The 23,078-nt window shown below is 39.3% G+C and overlaps 1 protein-coding gene across 2 annotated transcripts in view; it reads right to left on the reverse strand.

Moving 5' to 3' along the window:
* The window catches only part of trip4 (thyroid hormone receptor interactor 4), a 134,220-nt gene extending 111,493 nt beyond the window's left edge, over positions 1-22,727 (reverse strand). The window contains exons 1-13 of one of the 2 annotated variants that reach the window (XM_023269970.3): positions 22,537-22,727; positions 21,783-21,964; positions 21,487-21,617; positions 18,949-19,167; positions 18,787-18,865; positions 18,537-18,639; positions 18,226-18,441; positions 17,997-18,126; positions 14,730-14,923; positions 14,520-14,644; positions 12,071-12,162; positions 8,985-9,033; positions 820-8,893 (exon numbers count right to left, since the gene is read on the reverse strand). In XM_023269970.3, the coding sequence (XP_023125738.2) occupies positions 9,001-9,033; positions 12,071-12,162; positions 14,520-14,644; positions 14,730-14,923; positions 17,997-18,126; positions 18,226-18,441; positions 18,537-18,639; positions 18,787-18,865; positions 18,949-19,167; positions 21,487-21,617; positions 21,783-21,964; positions 22,537-22,616 (1,584 nt within the window). In that variant the 5' untranslated portion in view covers positions 22,617-22,727 and the 3' untranslated portion in view covers positions 820-8,893; positions 8,985-9,000. Of the gene's footprint in view, positions 1-819; positions 8,894-8,984; positions 9,034-12,070; positions 12,163-14,519; positions 14,645-14,729; positions 14,924-17,996; positions 18,127-18,225; positions 18,442-18,536; positions 18,640-18,786; positions 18,866-18,948; positions 19,168-21,486; positions 21,618-21,782; positions 21,965-22,536 lie in introns of those variants that run through there. The other variant, XM_055010652.1, reaches the window with a different exon arrangement.
* Positions 22,728-23,078: the final 351 nt, after the last annotated feature.

The following is a 23,078-nucleotide window of genomic DNA, read 5'->3' on the forward strand; positions in this document are numbered from 1 at the left end:
AACGAGCTCGGGAGCTCCTCCACTCTGGAGGTCAGAGGCAGAGCTTACACAAATGGAATTCCACAGAAACCAGCACTTCTTTGAGTAGATAAGTGGCCAGGCTTGCAGCTATGTGATGTAGTGTAAGCCTATGGTTTCAGTTATCTGACATGTGCTGCAGTCTATATATACATATCGATGTGCGGCACTAGAATGGGATTAAATACAGGGCTGTAAAACAGGCTCAAAGCTACAATGGAGAACAACTTAAAGCCTCGCTGTATTAACTGGACGTTAAAAAAGATTTTAAAATACAATGTAGACCAATGAGCACTAAAGCAGAGATGCTGAAAATGAGATAAAAGAAAAGCAGATACAGAACAATACGCAGTAAGGATTTAAATCGATTTATAATCTGTAAAATGTAAACTGTGAAAGCAACATTTTTGTGGCTGAGCAACCCGTTTATCACAAGAAAATACTGAATATTGATGATGTTAACAGGGTCAAAGATGGTCTTTTCACATATCTGCACACTGTGCAAAATTTTTAAGCCAATTTAGATTCTTATCCATTACACAATACAATCAGGGAGGTATCTTATCGGCACTAATTTGTTCTGCAGCAGGACAACAATCCCACGCATTTAGCCATAAAGGCCTATCTCCAGCCACTAGAAGGAAGAGGAGTCCTGCAACAGATGGCGAAGCCCCCACCGAGCCCTGAGCTCATCATCACAGAGTCAGTTACAGATTACATGAAGAGACAGAAGACACCGGAAGAGAACAAATCCACAAAAAGAACCAACAGCACCAGCCAAAGGGTGTTCACACCAAACAATCATTTTATATCGGGGTTTCTTCTGTCCTGTTTACCACATTTTGTACAAAGATAATTCAAAAATAAAAACATCTCAAGAGGATTAATTTCAAAATCCTAACTGGGTCCATCTATAACTGAGGGACTTCTGAAGTCCATGGGATATATCTGCATACATTTTTATTAAAAGTAAAAAACTGATGTTTTTATGTTCATTATGATCATGTCTTTACAAATTCCATCATTATTTATTATAGAAACAATCATTTATTAATAAAAATGACTAGATATCACTAAAATGTGAACTAAATAAGCATCTGAATTTAATACCAACCACCTTCTAATGAGCTAAACAATAATAAAATGAGCTGATTCAGAAATAGCTTGGATTGTGTTCTTTCATTAAGTTGAGATAATCATGACAGATATTTCTTTTTTGGCAGTGTATCAAATTTTTTATGGAAAATAACAAATTAAATCCCTTTCCACTAAGTTCCCCATTACAAAAACACCTCTCCAGGAAGTGTGTTAATTCCAGATCACATGACCTGCTCCACATGATGTCATTTCCTCCTGAAGAAAAGACTGGCCAGACTCCAAGGCTTTCTGACTTATTTAATAGAAAGTAGTCAACAGGTTTACTACAATATCTGTAGAAATAACATGTATATCTAATATTTAGAAGAATCTTTCTCTAAAATGCCATGTGGTGTTTGGTTATAAGTGGTCATGTTGATTTTAGACCTGAAAACAGCTAAAATGTCGACTATGATACTAAAAGTCCTGCAGTTATATGTTGACCCAGCTGTTTTTGTATGTACTTGTGTAAGTGCTGCAAATTACTACAATTATCTAAAAACATAAATGTCTGAACAAACATCTTGTTTCCAAATGCCATTTTTCTGAGGTTAGTTCCAGGTCTACTACTTTTATATAAGATGATCAGGAATCCATTGTATTCCATTACAGATGTGGAAATGTATGCAGATGGTGACAGTATCAAATATAAATATATATGCAGATGACACCCTCTCATAGCTGAATGCCAAAAGAAGAAGCAGATGGCCAGTTAACATCACAAGTATAGATCCTACAAGAAAAATGTTGTTTTGTCTCCTGAGGAATAAGCTTGTTATGCTATAAAAATTTGTTTTTAAGTGATTTTTGGTGGTTTTGCAGCACTAATGTTGTAGTTTTTGAATTTACAAATGTTTGAACTAATCGTACATTACATAAACGAGTCGAGTGAAGCAAACTTTTAGAATGTTCTAAAAATATGCATGTATAAAAAAGATAATGAGAATTAGGGATGTCTTTAGCCAACAGCTAATTGTTGTTAAGAAGTCGTGGTATAGGCTGTTACTCACACAGCTGAAGAAGCCAGAAGCAAAAATAGTTGATTACCAAACAGTAAAAAAGAAAAAGCTTGAAGATAAATCAATTGAAATTTTGCCTATCTCTAGAGAGATATTAGGGTGTTTTTTTTTTTCCAATCAGATGTAATTATTGTTTCATGTCAGCGGTATTAGCAATGTTATATGGCATCCAAACATCTAAACAGCTGATCCGTCATATGAGTTAAATGTTTTCCATCACTCAAAAACCAAAAACCATCTTGAGCCTGCGTAAAAAAAAAAAGTTGTTTGCGTAACTGGGGATGCATTTTTCCATTAACTTTTTCTAATCCGATACTTCAAAATCCACTTGTCAATAAACAGGACCTTGGAAATGGAATTGAGCCATCATTTCTAATTATTTAAACATGTGACACATCCAAATGTCTTCCAATCTACTGCTCATTTGTTTTCATTGTGTAACTGAACTGATTCAGCCTCTGAATGGATGTCTTGACAAAGGAGAAATGTGAAACATGAGTCTACTAGTTGGAACCCACAGCTATAAACCATTCAGTACAAGTCATGTTTCAAATATGCATCTATCTGATATATGCGAGTGTCAGGGGGCCTGTTATATGTCAGCCTTCAACAGACTTGAGTTTAATAAACTACGTTTATCTGTGAGACATTAGATACCATAGACTGCATTACTGTTCAGAAACTTCTGTGAATGATGCAACTTATGTATTACATTACTGTGTCAACATTTCATCATTCAGGAACCTCACAGGGCCCTTCGATTAGATGATGCCGATTACATGCAAGCAAACCCACTCTGCCTTCTAGTCCTCGCAGTCGTGTCATAAGAATCGATACGGCGCTGAACAGTCAATGCGTTTGCTCCAAAAGGTTAGACCTCTCTGCCTCATGTTCCCTAAGACGTGCAGCTCTGCAGCCGGTGATATGGGCTGGAACAGGGGAACAAATCACACCCTTATTGAGAGTGTGGATTGATCCAATCAATTTTTTCACCACAGGAGTGAGTTGATGGTGCGATTGGAGCTCTGTATGGGCCGTGATGTGCCTTTGCCTGCGCTGCGAACCCACTCGAAGACCGCCGACGTGTCCGTGTGGATACACTGAAAATAAAGTAATGCTGCTCGACTTCATTCTGTGCACAGCTTTAAATTTGTATGTGTGAAGTGAAGCATCTGCAGCACATCCAGCACCCATAAACCTGCCGAGGTTGAAGTGGAACTCTCTGCTCATCCTTTTTAATTATCTCACTCAGCCTCTTCCAGCAAACACAGTCCCATTTTCAATCTACCCATCATCTGGCACTTTTCCACCAGCACCTACTCGACTCTACTGGGTTTGTGAGGTTTTCCATCAGGACGTAGTACCTGGGACCAGCTACTATTTTAGTTCCTACTGGGCCGGGGTTCCCAGCGAGCTGAGTGGAGCCCATAATGTGACGTCTACAGAGTGCAGGCCACTGATTGGACAGGGAGCGACGACACACCAGACCTGTACCATGGACAAATGAAGACTTTTTGTCTTTGGTGACAGAACAAAGAATACAGAGGGAGCTGGACCTAAGACCTAAAATGCCCACAAAAAGGTCTGAAAATGGCCAAAAAAGAAACAAACTGAGCACAAAGACACACAAAACATCCACAAAAAGACAAAACAGGACCACAAAAACGCAAAAAATTACAAAAAAATGACACAAAATGACCACAGAAAAACAAAATGACTCCGTGAGACAAATATCACAAAGACCCAAAATGACGAGAGACACACAAAATAACCACAAAACACCTAAAATTACAACAAACAGACTGAAAAAAGCTACAAAGAGGCACAAAATGATCACAAAAAGACCTAAATTGCCCACTAAACAGTCTGAAAAATGATTAAAAAAAAGAAACAACATGAGCACAGACACACAAAACAACTACAAAAAGGCACAAAATGACAACAAAAAATTAACAAAATGACCACAAAAACCCAAAATGCTCACAAAACAGTCTGAAAATGACCAAAAAAGAAACAAAGTGAGTACAAAGACACACAAAACAACCACAAAAAGACACAACATGACCACAAAAATGCACAAAATTACAAAAAAAAATGACACAAAATGACCACAGAAAAACACAAAATGATTCAGTGAGTCACAAAATGAGCAGCGAGCAACGGGAGGCAGAGTGGCCTCAACTCCACCGCTGGATTATTGGAGACCATGTTGGAGGACGGAGAGGGTTTTAAGACTCCACCCACGATGAGGTGGTGCTCAGCTGTAAAACCACCTACACCCAGTAGGGCAGGTGCTGGTGGAGAAGCCCTCTTATTGCCCCACCCCCCCATCCTGCCCCCTGCAGCAGCAGGGCAGTACGTCTCCACCCATTGCTTAGTGAGCTCTGGGGGGTAGAAGAGGGAAGACAGAGCAGAGATCATAACGGCCGGCCAATTACCAGCAGTCAGGGGGGCTGGGAGGACGGATCAATACACCAGTCAGCTTCTAACGAGGGAAACAATTGGTCCAAGTCAAGCAGATGGAAATCCTGCCTGCCTGAGGAGGTCTTTCTGCTCCGTCGATCAACACGGTGGTCAGGTTGGTTTATCCAACGGCACCCCAACAGGAGAACGGCTGCCTCGACGCCACATCTGGGATGTTTGAGTGTTCACAACGTTTGCTGCATTCTTAATAATAACAATAACAATAATAATAATAATACATTTTATTCTTGTGCGTTCGCCCTGTTTCTCTCGCGTTCTCCTGATCTACGCATGTTCTACCATCTCTGAATATTTCATACATCGCCATTGTGTGTCTGTGTTCACTTTGTTTATTTTTGTACCATTTTCAGACTGTTTTGTGGGAATTTTAGGTGTTTTTGAACTCATTTTGTTAATTTTTGTGGTCATTTTGTGCCTCTTTGTAGCCGTTTTCAGTTTGTTGTAATTTTAGGTGTTTTTCTGTGGTCATTTTGTTTCTTTTGTAATTTTGTGCATTTCTGTGGTCATGTTTTGTCTTTTTTGTAGTTGTTTTGTGTGTCTTTGTGCTCACTTTGTTTCGTTTTTGGTGATTATCAGACTGTTTTGTAGTCATTTTAGGTCTTTTTGCGGTCATTTTGTGCCTCTGTAGCCGTTTTCAGTTTGTTGTAATTTTAAGTGTTTTTCTGTGGTCATTTTGTTTCATTTTTTTGTAATTTTGTGCAATTCTGTGGTCATGTTGTGTCTCTCTGTGGTTGTTTGGTGTGTCTTTGTGCTCATTTTGTCTCTTTTTGGTCATTTTAGGTCTTTTTGTGGTCATTTTGTGCCTCTTTGCAGCCCTTTGCAGTCTGTTTGTTGTAATTTTAGGTCTTTTTGTGGTCATTTTGTTCATTTTTAATGGTCATTTTGTGCCTCTTTGCAGCCGTTGTCCGTCTGTTTGTTGTAATTTTAGGTCTTTTTGTGGTCATTTTGTCCTTTTTTGGTCATTTTGCTACTTTAACTCTAACTTTATGTTATTTTGTGTGTCTCTTGTCGTTTTGTCTCTTTTTATGATCATTTTGTGTCTCATTGTGTTTTTCCTGTGGTCATGTTGTGATATTTTATAGCACAAAATAACAAACTGTATCTGTGTCCGAGAAATCACTTTCAACCCACATTCCGCTTTCTTTGAATATTTCATACATGGCCAGGGACAGATTTAGAAGAGCCTGAAGAAAAATGGCTGCCTGTCCTTCACCACCCCCCTTCCAACCACCCACAGTTGCAGCACAGGACAGTAAATCCTACACCTCACTCACTCGCCCAGCCCGGCAGGCAGCTATGTGCTACTATGTGCTAGCACAACATGACCCTCTTCTACCGACACGAATAAGGCAAGATTAAAACGTTGAACGGGCTGATAGTCTCTGCTGTTGGAGGGGCTAACCAACTGCTCGTCGTTTGGTGCTGTTATTCTTCTCTGGTTGCTCTGCTATTTTCTACATCTGCCTTGCTTTTTTTTTGTGAGGGGCCTTGTGTGGAGTGGGGGTGTTATTTATGGCTGCTCTGTGCAAGTGGACACACACACAGACACACACACCCTTTCACAGGATGAAAGGGCAGTCACACTGCCTGCAAACATGATTTTACAGCCCTGGGTGGAATGAGTGGTGGAGGAGAGAATGAGGACAGAGTACAAAAGGGGAAAGCCCTTAGATTTACAGGTCCCAGCAGTCACAATGCAGCCATGTAGCAGCACACATTTCTGAAAGGTGAATGTTTTTGGGTTTTTTTTAACTCGAACTTCTAAGAAATGACTGTCTTTATGCAGAAAGCTAAATATATGTGTGTTTAGAGATGCACGGAAACATGAGCACAACATCCCAAAAGGGGATCGCTGCTTCTTCCACGGATCAGTTTTCTAAATTTTAACAAAGGAATGCGTAATTTCCACGTGATCTGTTTCAGTATCCCAGCACCAACGACAACAAGCATGTGTGTACATGTGCATGAGGGCTGGTAGCTTTGCACGGCTCGGGCATGTTTGTGCAACGTGTCGAATTTTACGCATTTCACAGCTTCACTGCAGACTGTCCAATATTTGTGTGCATTTCAGAGCATTTACACAACATAAGAAGAGCGACTAGTAAGATGAGGGCATATTTGTTTCTAATTATTACTCTTAATAACCAAAAAGGCATTTATATGTCATCTAAACCCATTTAAAATCGCAAATGCTAACAAAAAAAACAATCACAGTCTGACACTACTTAGAACTGATTTTTCTTCTTTTGTGGAAACAATGACACCTTCAAAACTCCTGTTTCAATCCAAAATGCAGTTTTCCATCTAACATTTCCATCATCGTTAGGGATTAATTTTCTGGCAATCAATTAATCTGCTAATTGTTTCAGATCTAATAATAGCACAGAGCAGACTGTAAAGGAATGACGTAGTCTTCAGACTAGCAGTCTCTCCCAGAGCCAGAAGCAAAACAGCCAAGACGAGGATGGCAATGTAATTAAGTTTAAACGTCTTCCACTGACAGCGAATGGGAACGACACTGTATCCATATGACCATTTAATGGGGAGTGGGGTGTATTTTCCTGTATATACTTGGTAAAATTGCAATTAATTAAACTAATGTGGGTGTAAAAGCTCGAGTAAACAGTTTATGGGTCCGAGTGGAAGGCAGCAGTGACCATAATGTTGGTGGAGCTGTGCCACGCTTTGCCACATCACATGTTCGCAGTGGAACCAGAAACTCTGGTTAAGGGCGGATTTCCCTTTAAGTGTAAGCTCTTTTTCCTAAGAACATATTCTGAATAAACACAATAGACTGGAGCCGCTGGAAAAGTGCACATACCACCACTTTGGTGGGAGGCAACTGGGATAATGAGAGCTTGTGTTTCTGTGGTTATTCCTGTGGCGCACACCGCCTCTAGTGGGACATAACGCAAGATGGCAGCGGGAGATCCTGGAGACAAGGTGCAGTCTGACCTCTGCTGGTCGGAGGTGGTACTGCACTAATCCGACCTGCTCACACACCCACACCCACACACACACAGAGCACGGTCAATCCAGTTAAATACAGTCCCGCTGATTAGAACGGATCAAAAGGTCATTCTCAGAACTCAAAATAACCCGCTGCAGATTTCAACCCTCTCCAAGTAGAAGCATGTGGTTTAGATTTCCATGACTTTACAGCCTCCAGCATTGCAATTCAAATACATAATAAAAAGTAATAAAACTCTGTCTGGAATTTTATAAAAGTAAGGGGGCTGCAGAGTGTACAGGTCAATATATAATAGCGGGACTTTTAGTATCATAGTCGACATTTTAGCTGTTTTCAGGCCTAAAATCAACATGACCTTCTATAACCAAACACCACATGACATTTTAGAGAAAGTAACAGACTGACAATGACCAAAAATGACCACAAAGAGACACAAACTGACAACAAAAAACAAAATGACCAAAAAAGGCTAAAAAAAAAAAAAAAAAACAACATGACCACAGAAAAACACAAAATGACTCAATGAGACACAAAATTATAAAAAGAGACAAAATGACGAGAGACGCATGAAATAACTACAAAAAGTTTCAAAATGACCACGGAGACACACAATAACCACAAAACACCTAAAATTACCATAAACAGGCTGAAAACGGCCACAAATGGGCACAAAATGAGCACAAAACAGTCTGAAAATGACCCAAAAACAAACAAAATGAGCACAAAGACACACAAAACAATCACAAAAAGACACAACATGAACACAAAAATGCACAAAATGACTAAAAATGACCACAGAAAAACACAAAATGACTCAGTGAGACAAATAATTACCACATAAAGACACAAAATGACGGGAGACACACAAAATGACCACAAAAAAATTGCAAAATGACCACAAAAACACCTAAAATTATCACAAACATACTGAAAACGGCCACAAACATGCACAAAATGACCACAAAACGACCTAAAATGACCAATAAAGAAACCAAATGAGCAGGTCATGTGATCTGGAATTAACACACTTCCTGGAGAGGTGTTTTTGTAACGGGGAACTTAGTGGAAAGGGATTTAATTTGTTATTTTCCATACAAAATTTGATATATTGCCAAAACATAAATATCTGTCATGATTATCTCAACTTAATAAAAGAACACAATCCAAACTATTTCTGAATCAGCTCATTCTATTATTGTTTAGCTCATTAGAAGGTGGTTTCCAGTGGCCGAGGGGTGCAAACGCAGCACAAAAACGGAACGCCCTGCAAGAGACAAAAACACCCACAAAAAATAAATGCTGCAAGATAGAAAACACCTACAAAAGAGAAATGCTGCAGGAGACATAACACCTACCAAAATGAAACCCACTTCACAACAGAAACGGACTGCAAACAGGAACGCACTACGAAACAGAAACACACAAAAGATAAATGCTTCAAGAGACAAAACACCTGCAAAAAAAAAAGAATAGAAATATTTATTCACATTTTTTGCTAACAGCTAAAAACAAAAGTAGTAGAACAACAAAGAAATGTTTCTATACTTAAGCACATTTAGCAAGTTTAGAAAAATCATTCAATATTTGTTTTAATGTTTTCAGTTTTCTGGGACCATGGTATAGGCGGATTAAACAGTTGGAGCCACTAGGGAGCTGTAGGGCCCTCTGTGGAGTAACACCACTCCATGGAGTGACACCTCTCTGCTGCACCTTGTAGTGTTCCCAGTCCACAGCTTGTCCTGGTGTTCCTGATCCACAGCTTGTCCTGGTGTTAGAACAACAAAGAAATGTTTCTATACTTAAGCACATTTAGCAAGTTTAGAAAAATCATTCAATATTTGTTTTAATGTTTTCAGTTTTCTGGGACCATGGTATAGGCGGATTAAACAGTTGGAGCCACTAGGGAGCTGTAGGGCCCTCTGTGGAGTAACACCACTCCATGGAGTGACACCTCTCTGCTGCACCTTGTAGTGTTCCCAGTCCACAGCTTGTCCTGGTGTTCCTGATCCACAGCTTGTCCTGGTGTTCCTGATCCTCAGCTTGTCCTGGTGTTCCTGATCCGCAGCTTGTCCTGGTGTTCCTGATCCGTAGCTTGTCCTGGTGTTCCTGATCCACAGCTTGTCCTGGTGTTCCTGATCCACAGCTTGTCCTGGTGTTCCTGATCCACAGCTTGTCCTGGTGTTCCTGATCCGTAGCTTGTCCTGGTGTTCCTGATCCACAGCTTGTCCTGGTGTTCCTGATCCACAGCTTGTCCTGGTGTTCCTGATCCACAGCTTGTCCTGGTGTTCCTGATCCGTAGCTTGTCCTGGTGTTCCTGATCCACAGCTTGTCCTGGTGTTCCTGATCCACAGCTTGTCCTGGTGTTCCTGATCCGCAGCTTGTCCTGGTGTTCCTGATCCGCAGCTTGTCCTGGTGTTCCTGATCCACAGCTTGTCCTGGTGTTCCTGATCCACAGCTTGCCGTGGTGTTCCTGATCCACAGCTTGTCCTGGTGTTCCTGATCAGCAGCTTGTCCTGGTGTTCCTGATCCACAGCTTGTCCTGGTGTTCCTGATCCACAGCTTGTCCTGGTCTTCCTGATCCACAGCTTGCCGTGGTTTTCCCACTCCAACTTGTGGCTTAGAGTGGTCTAATACACGGCTAGAAGTTGTTTAAATCTTACTGAAATTGGAGAGACAACTTGAAAAGGTATACTTTTCTCTTTCCTAAGTTTTTACATGTGGCCCTCAGATGCTGCTGTGAAAATACTTGTGTAGGTTTTGCTGATTTACACAGCTGATTTTAGTGGGCTTGGGGTTGTGAGAAGTGAATTTGTAGTGTTAACGTTACTGTAACAAACATTAATTTCTGGGACACACCAGGTATTTAACAAGGTACCTGGACGACTCACACATGGGACATGACAGCCTAGAAGAGAAGCATTGATAATTGTGAACTGCTTCAAATACACATAAAGTGATTAAATTAAATGAATGTAAACTAAAATGAATGCAACACACACACCTGGTGTGTCCCATAATGTTAGTTACAGTACTCACAATCTCAACCCCACTAAAATCAGCTATGTAAATCAACTATACCTACACAAGTATTTTCAAAGCAACATCTGAGAGACACGTAAAAACGTAGGAAAGAGAAAAGTACACCTTTTTGAGTAGTCTCTCCCTCCAACGTCAACTTTCTTATTCACTTGTTGTCTGTTTCTGGTGTTGAAACTCAGCTCTGCCATCTAGTGACCTGGAGCACTTCCGTTGTGGAATCCTCTCCATTGTGTTTTCCTATTTGTGGCGCGTTTCTGATTTGCAGTGCATTTCTGATTTGCAGTCCGTTTCTGTTGTGAAGTGGGTTTCATTTTGGTAGGTGTTATGTCTCCTGCAGCATTTATTTTTTGTGGTTGTTTTTGTCTCTTGCAGGGCGTTCCGTTTTTGTGCTGCGTTTGCACCCCTCGGCCACCGTAGTGGTTGGTATTAAATTCAGACGGTTATTTAGTTGACATTTTAGTGATATCCAGTCATTTCTATTAATAAGTGATTGTTTCCATAATAATTAATGATGGAATTTGTAAAGACATGATCATAGTGAACATAAAAACTTTAGTTTTTTACCTTTAATAAAAATGTATGCAGCTATATCCCATGGACTTCAGAAGTCCCTCAGTTATAGATTGACCCGTATCATTTTAGGACAGACATTATCATCTGTACATTCAGCCTGAAGACAAATCAACTCAAACACATGGAACAACACTGTTTGCAGCTTGACAGGAAAAGAAAACCTGCACGGTGCTCATTTATCTACAAGAGAAGTCTGTCTCAGAAAATAATTAACTTTGATTTAAGCGTTTGTGGATACACTACAGTTTCTGCTTAATTTTCGTTGTTCGTGCACACTGAACCACTGAAAAGGAAGACGCCGTTTCAAAAAAAGGAAAGTCATTTCAATGGGAAGGAAATATTTTGGCTACAGATAAAGTTTTGCAATTCTTGCCACTAGACAAAGTAATAACAAACCTGTCTGACCATGAAAGCCAGCTCTACAAAGCCAGATCTGCCCGTCATCCAAAGCAAGGAAACTATCCTGGATGCCTTTTCCAGCGTGACACCATATGAGAGCAATTCAAAATCACTTCTGTCAGCTTTTTAAAATGATTTTCCTATTTTCAACGCAGACATACGAGCTACAAAATCACCCCGATCATTCTGGAAGGACCAACTCTTTTCACAGAGTTATTCAAATCATTCAGAGTTCCAGTATTTTTTTATAACGCAATATGAATCACAAAAAATAAAGCTCTAAGTCTTCTGCTTTTATGTTGTTCACCAGCAGACACTTCCCACACAACTGGAAAAGTTCAGAGGAGGATGAAGAATCCAAGCATGTCCAACAGCTGCCCCGTGGCATTGACATTAAACTAATAATACAGTAGTGTGTGTTTTCACCAACCTGTTGTCTGAACTGCTCCTGAGGCAGACAGTCGGTCACGTTGACGCAGCCCAGCAAGCAGCCGGTGGGATAATCTTTAGGAAACCTGGGTTCTGTACAGACAACAAGAGCAAACTACGATCATTGGAAGAGCTTTAACTCCACTTTAACCACACACTGGGCAGTTTAGCGTTTATATAATGTCCATCAGAAACAGTCTAATCTGTAGAATGTCTGTCAGCAGCTATAACTTCTATTATCTGTTTGTACCTCAGCATCCACTCATAGATGCCCTGAGGAGGATCTCTCTGGCTGATAAATACATTAAAAACACACATCTGTTTACAGCAACATTACAGTGTGCTGCAAAGAAGGATTAAATATTTATACATACTATTTATATACTGCTTATACATACGACGTTAATCTTCACGGTAGCTGTTTCTAAGATGCTAGCCCCTCAGAAGCACCAGATACAAACCTTTTAACCCTCCTAGGAACATCTTTTATCCTTGGGGTCAGTCTGACTCCGGCAATTTAAACCTCCAGGAAATTATCATAATCAAAATTATTCCCCAAGTTTATGTGTCTATCTAAACAGCTCTTTAACCCTCGTGTCGTCCTGCAGGTTCAATTGACCCGTTTTAAAGTTTGAAAATGTGGGAAAAAAATAGATATATATTTTCACAGTGAAACTTCTGATGTCCATGTTTTCAACATTTTTAGGAAATCTTTGAACATTTTTTGGTGGAAAAAAAAGAAATGTTAAAAATGTTTCTTAAGAACATTCACAAAAAAAATCAACCAAAATCCAGCATATTTCACTGGATTTTGGTTGATTTTTATATGAATGTTCTTAAAGAAAATATCAGAAGTTTTAGTGATATATATGGAATCCCTTCAGATTTTTGTTAAATAAAGCAACTCTCCACCCGCTCCCCTCACACATCCAGAACTCCTGGACCATGGAGGAATATCCAGACCACAATAAAACCTCACTGACTGTTGGAAACGAATTGGAAAGACATCTGTTTTTGGTGTTTTAAGGGCTGTATATTATTTCAAAGTACATATTTTTGTTATCTATTACATTTGGAATGAAAACTATTTCTGTTATCAACAATACTAACAGGTTTTATGTTGGAAATTTTAACACAATATCAAAAAGTTTAGGGCCCTAAAACTTTTTGAGGATTATAAAATTGCATGTTACAATGACCTCAGTATCACCCAAAACAACATAAACTAAACTGTGTAAAATGCTGATATTAGCTCACTTCATGCAAACAGTTTAGCCTCAGGTTGTAGCTCACTAATGCACTGGATTCACTGGATGGGTTTGAGGTCTGGACTTTAGGGAGACGAGTCAAAAACATTCATTCTAGCCTGATTGAATCGTTTTGTTACCATCGAGTCATTTCTGTCCAATTCTGAGTCATTTTGTTTAAGTCATTTTGGACATGTTTCAAGTCATTTTTGAGTTGATTTAGACAGATTTTGTCATTTTGGACCAATTTTTAGTCATTTCGGACAAATTTTGAACCAATTCTTAGTCATTCTGGAGCTATTTTTTGTCATTTTCAACCAATTTTGAAACAATTCTTAGTGATTTTGGACCGATTTTAAACCAATTCTTAGTCATTTTGGACCAATTTTTAGTGATACTGGACAAATTTTGAACCAATTCTAAGTCATTTTGGACCAATTCTTAGTCATTTTGGAGAAATTTTGAACCAATTCTTAGTCATTCTGGAGCTATTTTTTGTCATTTTCAACCAATTTTGAAACAATTCTTAGTGATTTTGGACCAATTTTAAACCAATTCTTAGTCATTTTGGACCAATTTTTAGTGATACTGGACAAATTTTGAACCAATTCTAATTCATTTTGGACCAATTCTTAGTCATTTTGGACCAATTCTTAGTCATTTTGGACCAATTCTTAGTCATTTTGGAGAAATTTTGAGTGATTTTGAATCAGTTCTTAGTCATATTGGACCCATTTCAAGTAATTTTGAACCACTTTTCAGTCATTTTGGACTACTTTTTGTCATTTTCGACAAATTTGGAGTAATTTTGGGAAACTTTTAAACCATCTTGTCCTTTTGGATGCTTTTTGTGGTTTTGGATAACTTTTGAGTTGTTGATTCATCACGTCTGAGGATGTTAAACATGTTTTGCACAGACATGAACAAAAGTTTACATTCTTATATGTTTTATACAGCTAAACGCCTGGGGTCAAATTGATCCCAAAGAGCACTGATGCGCACAACGCAAAAACACATCATCATGTTTGTTTTATATTTACCCAGTTGCCCCCATTAAATTTGGAAAAGTCATTAATTATAAACAAAAAAAATGATGTCAGTCATTTATTTAGAGATGTTAAACACTGAATGGGCTCAGATTGACCCCAAAGATAATAGGAGGGTTAAAACTAAAGGGTACTGTGACATTTCTTCCTCGTGTACCTTTCCTGTAGACATGGCGGTACATGGCTTCCACCTCAGCGACCTCCTGATCCGTGGGCTTCTTGGCTGCGGCTGCGATCCAAAGACGACCTCGGTGTGACGTGTACCAGGTCCGTCCTTCCACCCTGCAAACATACAAACGCAACGTTACATCTGCCTACATACAGAGACGTACAGCTTTAAGTGCAGAATTCACAGTTTCTACGGTACCTCTTGATGCCTTTGACCAACAGGGAGGCCCACGGTTGGTGCATGCTGAGACACCAACCCCCATCAGACATCTCCTGCAGCTCTTTGTCTTGGAGTCGCAACCTGGAACGTTCTTCACCTCCCTTGTCCTCTTTTGGCCTCTTTTCCTGCTCTGTTGGCCTCCTGTGGCTTTCATTGCCTCCAACATCGACCCACTGGAAACCACAGTCATGGTCGTTATTAACGTCGGTGGAAGAAGTGTGAAAACCTTCTGAATCTGAGCCATTCTCTTGTGAAAATTACTCAGACCTGATCTCAAAACTGTGACTTTATAGGTCTCATATTAAAAGCTACAAAAAATAAATCATCTGCTCAAACCAGATTCTGGAAAAACTAAAAACCTCTGTGCTTCTCGGCGTAACTGTGAAGTCATTAGTGACACAGCTGCAAAAAAAGACACATGAGAAAAACTCAAGAGTTTTCAGATCAACTGCATTAAAATCTATATCAGGGGTGTCCAACATGCGGCCCGCGGTCCAAAAGCGGTCTTTCAGAGGGTCCAATCCGGCCCTCAAAGTGTAAAAATTCCAGAGAAGACATTAACTGCAGATTGTAAATTAGTAAAACTATAAATTTAAAATCATTTCTAGACCATAACAAGTTGTTTGGATCATAAAGTAAAATACTAGATTGTTCATTGTTCTTTTGTCATTTTGTGTCTCATTTTTTTAATATTTTGTCTTGTTTTTATTGTTTTTTTGCCTGACTTTTGTTCTTTCGTCTCATGTTTTTGTCATTTTGTTTCAGTTTCTCGTCATATTTTGTCTTATTTGTGTTTTTTGTTGTTTTGTGTTTTGCTTTATTCGTTGTTTGTAGTCTCATTTTTGCCATTTGTCATTTGGGTTGTTTTATTTAGGGCTGGACCCAAATATCCGAATATTCGGTCGTTATGGTGGTATCTGAAAACATATACCAAGATCCAAATATTCGGTTCCGCCCTCCCACCCCTCCATCGGATGTTACGGTCTGATCCGAATATTCGTATATTCATCATTAATCAGGGCAAAACATCCGGAGCCCAGAAACTGCTACTGGGGCCATCCCTAGATTTGTTTCATGTCGTTTGTCTCATTTTTGGTCATTTTGTGTCTCGTTTTTGGAATATTTTGTCTTGTTTTTGTTGTTTTTTGTCTTTTTTGGTCTGACTTTTTTCATTTTCTTAAAATCGTTAAGCAAAATCCTCTATGGTTCAGCTCCAGATAGCTGTGACTAAGTGTTGTGTTCCTTTGTAGACACTCTGTGATCTGGAAGTTGTAATGTGGAAATGAGAAACTGAGGCTGAATGTTGATGAAATTGAATTTATTTTTCTTTATAAATGTCAGGTTGTTCATGATGTTTTGTAAAAAGATAATTCCTTAAATGTAAACATTTTCAGAATGTACATTTTTACATTAAAACCAAGCAAAAATTGGAGTTGTGGTTATTTCTAGGTTATTCTGCACTCTAAAAAGTAATTCTGTGGACCTTTGGTCATAACTTAAATAAATATATTGTTGTGAAATAAAAAATCAAGTTCTGTAATACATTTAGACTTTTTACTTGTGTTATTTTATTGAGCTTGGATGACATAGAAATAATGCCTTTTGATTCAATACACTACCATCACCTTGTCAGAGTTTAAAAATTTCAGTTCATCATGAAACAATTTGATTTTAATTTCTGCTAATGTAAAATACAATTTGATGACGTGTAAACGGCCCAGAGTTTCTCTTTCCCGCATGCACGAGCGGCCATGTTTAAGACCAGAGCGAGCACATGGTGAGCAGCCGAAGCACAGCCAAAGCTCATTGAAGCATTTTGGTGAATGGTAAGTAATTTTATGCTTAATTATACATATTTGCTTTCGCTTAGGATTCTGTTGATGATAGCCTACTGTAACTGAATATCGAAATCTGGAAGTCCTTACTTTTAAATCCGTGCAGTGTTGGTAGGGCAGTCTGTGTGCCGAGGTAAAGTTAGCTATAGGTGATGCCTGTACTGATTTCTGTAGGCTTCAATGCGGGAGTAATAGGTTAATTTCGGCATGTGACTAACAAACCGGCGCACAAATAGGTTGTGTGTTGGTGAGTTATATTTATTATTTCTTCTTATCTGAATCACAGTCTAATTCTGGGTTACCAGTCGTCCCTTAAAATACCGAATTGTCCCACATTTGAAATTAAAATAAGCTTCTTCACCTTCCTAAAAATTATGTTGGATCAACTTAAATACTTTCATTCATGTTGACAATTATTAAGTTCGTGTTACTCAGAAATGCATTTTTGTTTGGACTAAAAGGTAATTCAACATACTCAAAACATTGCTTTGAATTAATGTAATTCTGCCAGCAATTGGCTCAACTTAAAAATTCTACTGGAAAACGTTAACATACTTTTTTTTGTTGACCCAGTGTTTTATTTATTAGAGTGTGCTGTGGTTTTACTGGTCCGGCCCACTGGAGATCAGACTGAATGTGGAACCTGGACTGGAATGAATTTTGAATCCTGGTCTATAGTATGTAGAGTGAGCTTTTCCATAAAAGTGTAATTTTGCTCAGAAGTTCTCTCTACTTCTAGTCCTGGTTGTTCTGTTTCCATAAAGGACTTTATGTTGCAGTGAAAAATTAACCACACTGAGGAGCGGAAACTACGGTGGCCGGGAGGTGCAAACCAAATTTACATAATGCAAAACACTTTTACAAATCCAAATTTAACCGGAAAGGGAATGTCCCAACTCCGGGATTGAACCGGAAGTGACAACGAGGAGCGGCTAATGCAACTTTTGGTTGTTGTTGATGGTGAACCAAGATGGACAGCGAGCGGGTGATGTTTTGCCCGTTTTGTGGGGAACATATGAACCGATTGACGCGGTTTTGTTTTTTGTGTGGTCGGTCTTTAGAGTGTTTAAATGGCGCAGATCAGACCGACAGAGTGCATTAGCCGCTCCTCGTTGTCACTTCCGGTTCAATCCCGGAGTTGGGACATTCCCTTTCCGGTTAAATTTGGATTTGTGAAAGTGTTTTTGGACTTGTAAAAGTGTTTTGTCGCTTGTAAATTTGTCTTGGAGGTTGTAAAAGTGTTTTGCATTATGTAAATTTGGTTTGCACCTCTCGGCCACCGTAGGAAACCCTCCAAAACTGGTGCAAACGACGACTAAAGGAGATATTTTTAGATTGCAGTGCTGACATTCTACCACCAGGTGACAGCATTTTCTCACAGCACACACTACTAGCCATAAGGTCAGCTCACCTCTGGAGCTGAATGCCTTATGTTGGGGTTCACCAGCTGTCTCAGGCTCTGCTTCCCACCTTTTCTGTCTGAATACATCAGTGATTTTGACACCGAGTCATTGTTCATAGCCTTGAGGGTCTCATCCAACCTGCAAATGAATGCAAACATGCAAACAGAGGAAGCTGTTCAGCATCATTATCCATCAGAGATCTGCAGCTCTGCCTCGGCTGATGTCAGATTATCTTACTTGTTGTAGTATTTGCTCATGTTGCTTCCCTCATCGATCACTTGTCTACCGGCAAAGTCCAGTGTGATCTTCCTATCCTTGCGGGAGGCGTGACGGAGTTCTCGCAGCTCCTCTTCCTTCTTCCTCAGCTTTTCTCTCTCGCCGGGTGACAACCACTGATTGGAGTCGGTGGCAAAGTAGTCGGATTCGTCATCCAGAACCTGCGTCCTCCTGACACTGGAGGGGAAGGAGGCAGGAAACAAACAGGTGAGTGTTTCTGTGGCGATTTACTGAAGAGATCCATTCCTGTGGTGCTTTTATGTTTAGGATACCTGTTCCTGTCAAACTCCAGCAGCTTGTCTTTGTGCTGAAGAGCCTTCTCCAAGCCAGCCTTCATCTTGGCCTCTTGGCGAGGGAGAAACTCTCGTTCTCCATCTGAAGATAAGATAAGATCACAAAAAATGAACTGAAAGTCAGAGTAAACAGATAAATAACACACAAAAACAAATCCATGGTGTCAAACAGCACCATTATTTCACAGGTGCTTCTTTTTTTATAAGTTCGACTAGTTTTGCCTCTCACCTCCCATGAGTTTCTTTCTCAGTTTCTGGCTTTTGTTGGAGTCTCGTAAGAGGATCTCCTGCTCCTCTTTAGTGCAGACCTGAATCAGGAACGAAAGCCGAAGATTAAAACACGCTAAACTAGAAAACGAGGACTATTCCTACTGCAGGAAGAGGGAAGTACCAGGTTTCCACAGAAGAGGCAGGGTCCAGAGCCCTCCTGCTCACACACAATCCGGCCACAGCTGATGCAGTTGTTGATCAGTTTGTGCTTTTGTGCGAGGCAGTCGCACGCATTCCGACCCGGGAGTAAGACAGTCAGCTTGTCCTGCCCCTCTTTAGCATAGAGGTTCACAAACTTAGTCTTCTTCTTTGTTGAAGAAGTGCTGCTGTTCTCCTGAGCCTGAGGAAGCAGCGAGAGAACGAATTAGACGAGAGAGGCACCGAAGAGTTGAACAAACGAGCACTGATTCCTGTACAAATCAAAAGTTTGGACACCTACTCATCCAAGGGTTTTATTGTTTTTACTACTTTTTGCAGTGTTTAGAAAAACTAAAGGCATCAGAAAAAATGAAATGAGACAAATGGAATTATGTGAAAAGTTGTAAAACCGTACTGTCTCATACTATTGTTTCCTGAAAATAGCTGCTGTTGGTCTTGATGACAGCTTTGCACATCGTCTTGCAACCATAAAAATAGACAAACAACACAAGCGAGACAGAAAAACACCAAACAAGACAAACGATGCGCAAAACACGAAAAAAGCAAAACACAAAATGGCAAAAATAAGACAAAAAACACAAGTGAGACAAAATGAGACACAAAATGACATCAGACAAAAAAGCCAAAAAACAACAAAAACAAGACAAAATAATACAAAAATGAGACAAAAAGGAAACGCAAAACGACAAAATCATGAGAAAAACGACAAAAAAGAGAAAAAGACAAAATATCACAAAAATGAGACACAAAACAACAAAAACATAAAAACAAAAAAGACAAGACAAAATACAACAAAAACAAGACAAAATATCACAAAAATGAGACACAAAACAACAAAAATGTGACACAAAATGACAAAAGAGACAAAAAAAGTTAAAGTCTTGCCATATCTGATGCAGCTCCATGAATATTTCATCTAGAATAGTTCTCAGTTAGAAGCTGAGCCTCGTTACATCAGCTCAGTTGTGTCCATGCAGGCCTGATTTACAGCAAATAGTCCTTTTCAACGACTCGAGGAATCCATACTATGTCAAAAAACTGCTCAACTAAGTAACGAGAAGCTGCGATCCATCATTACTTCCACACATGTAGGTCTGTCAGTTCCACAATTTTTAACAACTTTCAAAGTTTCTTCAAAGGAAGTCACAAAAAACATAAAAAGCTGTGATGAAACCGGCTCTCATGAGGACCACGTCAAGGAAGATCAAGAGTTTCTTCTGCTGCAGAGGAGAAGTTCATTAGAGAAACCAGCCTCAGAACTCGCCAGTTAACGGCATCTCTGATTAGAGCTGACATCATTGCTGCTCAAAGTGTAAACAGCAGACATCTCAACATGTGCTGCTCAGAAGAGACGAAGAATCAACCGATGCAGAGAAACCTCTACTCAAGAGGAACTGGAAGGGACTTTAGTTCGCTCTGATGAGTCCAGCTTTAGGATTGTAGATTAACCCTCCTGTTGTCCTCATTTACAGGCACCAAATAATATTGTTCCCTTGTCTGAAAAAACTATAAATTTAAAATCATTTCTAGACCATGACAAGTTGTTTTGATTAGAAAGTAAAATATTGGATTGTTCATTGTTGTTTTGTGTCTCATTTTTGCAATACTTTGTTTTGGTTGTTTTTTTTTGTCTCATGTTTTTGTTTTTTTGCGTTTCCTTTTTGTTTCGCTTGTGTTTTTTGTCTTATTTTTGTCATTTTGTGTTTTGCTTCATTCATTGTTTTGAGTATCTGTTTCGTCATTTTGGGTTTTTTTGTCTTGCTTGTGTTGTGTTTTTTTTCTTTGTCATTTTGTTTCTCATTTTGTCTCATTAATGTCAATTTTGTAATTTTGTCTTGTTTTTGTCATTTGTCCTTTTTTGTCACTTTGTAACTTTTTCTCTAACTTTTTGTCTCTTCTGTTTTGTGTCTTTTGTCTCACTTTTGTTATTTTGCGTCTCATTACAGTAATATTTTCTCTTGTTTTTGTTGTTTTTCATCTTGTTTTGTCTGACTTTGTTTTGATCCTCCAGTAAATCCTCTGTGGTTCAGTTCCAGGTGACTAAATGTTGTGTTCCTTTGTAGACACTCTGTGATCTGGAAGTTGTAATGTGGAAATGATGAACTGAGGCTGAATGTTGATGAAACTGAATTTATTTTTCTTCAGAACTTCCAGGTTGTTTATGATGTTTTGTAGAAAGATAATTCTTTAAATGTGAACATTTTAGCATTAAAGCAAAGGAACCATCAGGAGTTGTGGTTATTTCTAGGTTATTCTGCTGTGGTTTTACTGGTCCGGTCCACTGGAGATCAGACTGGACTGAATGTGGAACCTGGACTAAGATCAGTTTGACTTTCCTGTCTTGAAGGCCGGTCCGTGAAAATATTGTCAGACATTAAAGCGGTCCGCTGCCCTAGAACAAGCAGGTGTGTACAGCTTTACTCTGCCTGTGTTGCATCATTGTTCTTCCTACAACACAAGAAGTAGCTTCATAATGTCGGTAGGAGGAGAACAAACTCACCCTCATCAGATCGATGGGGGTTTTAACTGCCTCTGGTTCAGGTTCTGTTTGGCTCACAGTCATCACCTCCTGCTTGTTACGCCCCTTACGTTTAGACTTCTTCTGAGTATCTTTGGTCGAGTCTTGTGCATCTAAGATAGGACAAAAAATTCACTTCAACAAACATTACAGCCGGTGCATCTGAGATGTTCAATCTGTGCATTATTTTTAAGGTCTGCTGAGTTGTGTCCAATAACACTGCACAGTCGTTCTGTAATCTATCTCAATGGAAATACATCAGACTTTTATTGCCCCACCTGCTGAAGAAACAGATTCCTTCAGAAGGAAGAGACTTCCATTATCTGCAGCCTGTCTCTGAGTCTTCTTCCATCTGCCGAGGAGCTCATCTATAAACATCCCTTTCCTGCCGTCTGTGCCCTGCAGGAGGTCGCCCACATACTCCTCGATCTCTTCGGCTTTTTCGATAGACAGAATGTACCTGAGGAAGCAGAATGACTCGATAACATTTCATTTAATAACATTTAATTGTTAAAGTGGAAGTTAAAAACTAAGGCTGAAAGGCTAATCCATTCCAGTTACCAAACCATTTCGAACATACAAGGCGGAACTTCTGCAGATCTCAGCTTTTCAGGGTTGTTTCTGGTTGTCTACATAACCTAATGTGACACAGTTCTAGTTTAATATACAACACCGAAAAATAACGACACCCAGGACTTATCCTTTAGAAAAAAGGTTTGAACAGAATTGACAAGTTGTGGAGTCAAACTGCTAGCTAACAGGTGACTAACACACCTGGCTAACACACCTGTAGACTGATTAAATGATGAACTTTCAGCTGTTTCAACCTAAAACAGTTCAGTTAACTCATATATATATATATATATATATATATATATATATATATATATATATATATATATATATATATATGTCTCCTTAGCCTGTTTACCGACTGATAACTCGTTTAATCTGCTGAACAGTTCAGTAACAGCCATGCTAAGCTACCTGGTTCACTTGCTAGCCGGTAATCGGTCGTTTTACGGTTCTTACCGGACGATGTCTTCGCTCGCCTCCAGTCCGAACTGATGGCGTAGCTGCTCCACACACCACTGCAGCAAGGCCTCCGACATGTTCACTAATACAGAGGAGCTAAACTGAGGAAGAAACAGACAGAAGAGCTAAACTGAAGATGATACAGGAGAGCTAAACTACAACATTAACCTGTTTCCCATCGGCGGAATAATAAATGCGCACACAGTGTGGCAGCAGGAAATCACGTCCTGAAGAGAAAACACGCCGCGAATTAAGGTTCCGCCCAACTTAATAATCAATCAGACACACGGATGGATGTAAATGTTGCACCGTGAAGCCCAAAATAATTCATAAAAATACCAGATTTGGATTCATAGGGATTTTTATTCGACTAATAGATTTCTTTTGCCTACAAATTACATAAACAATTGAAAAAAGATGTCAACACATCGTGTTCTAGATGTTGAAGCTCAATTATTTTTCCCAAATATTCTTATTGAGGACAGTAATGAGATAATGTCAATGAGAAATGCAATCCATTTGTTCTTTTTTAAAAAACA

This window comes from Amphiprion ocellaris, chromosome 1 (assembly GCF_022539595.1).
Source record: "Amphiprion ocellaris isolate individual 3 ecotype Okinawa chromosome 1, ASM2253959v1, whole genome shotgun sequence".
Taxonomy (NCBI): Eukaryota; Metazoa; Chordata; class Actinopteri; family Pomacentridae; genus Amphiprion; species Amphiprion ocellaris.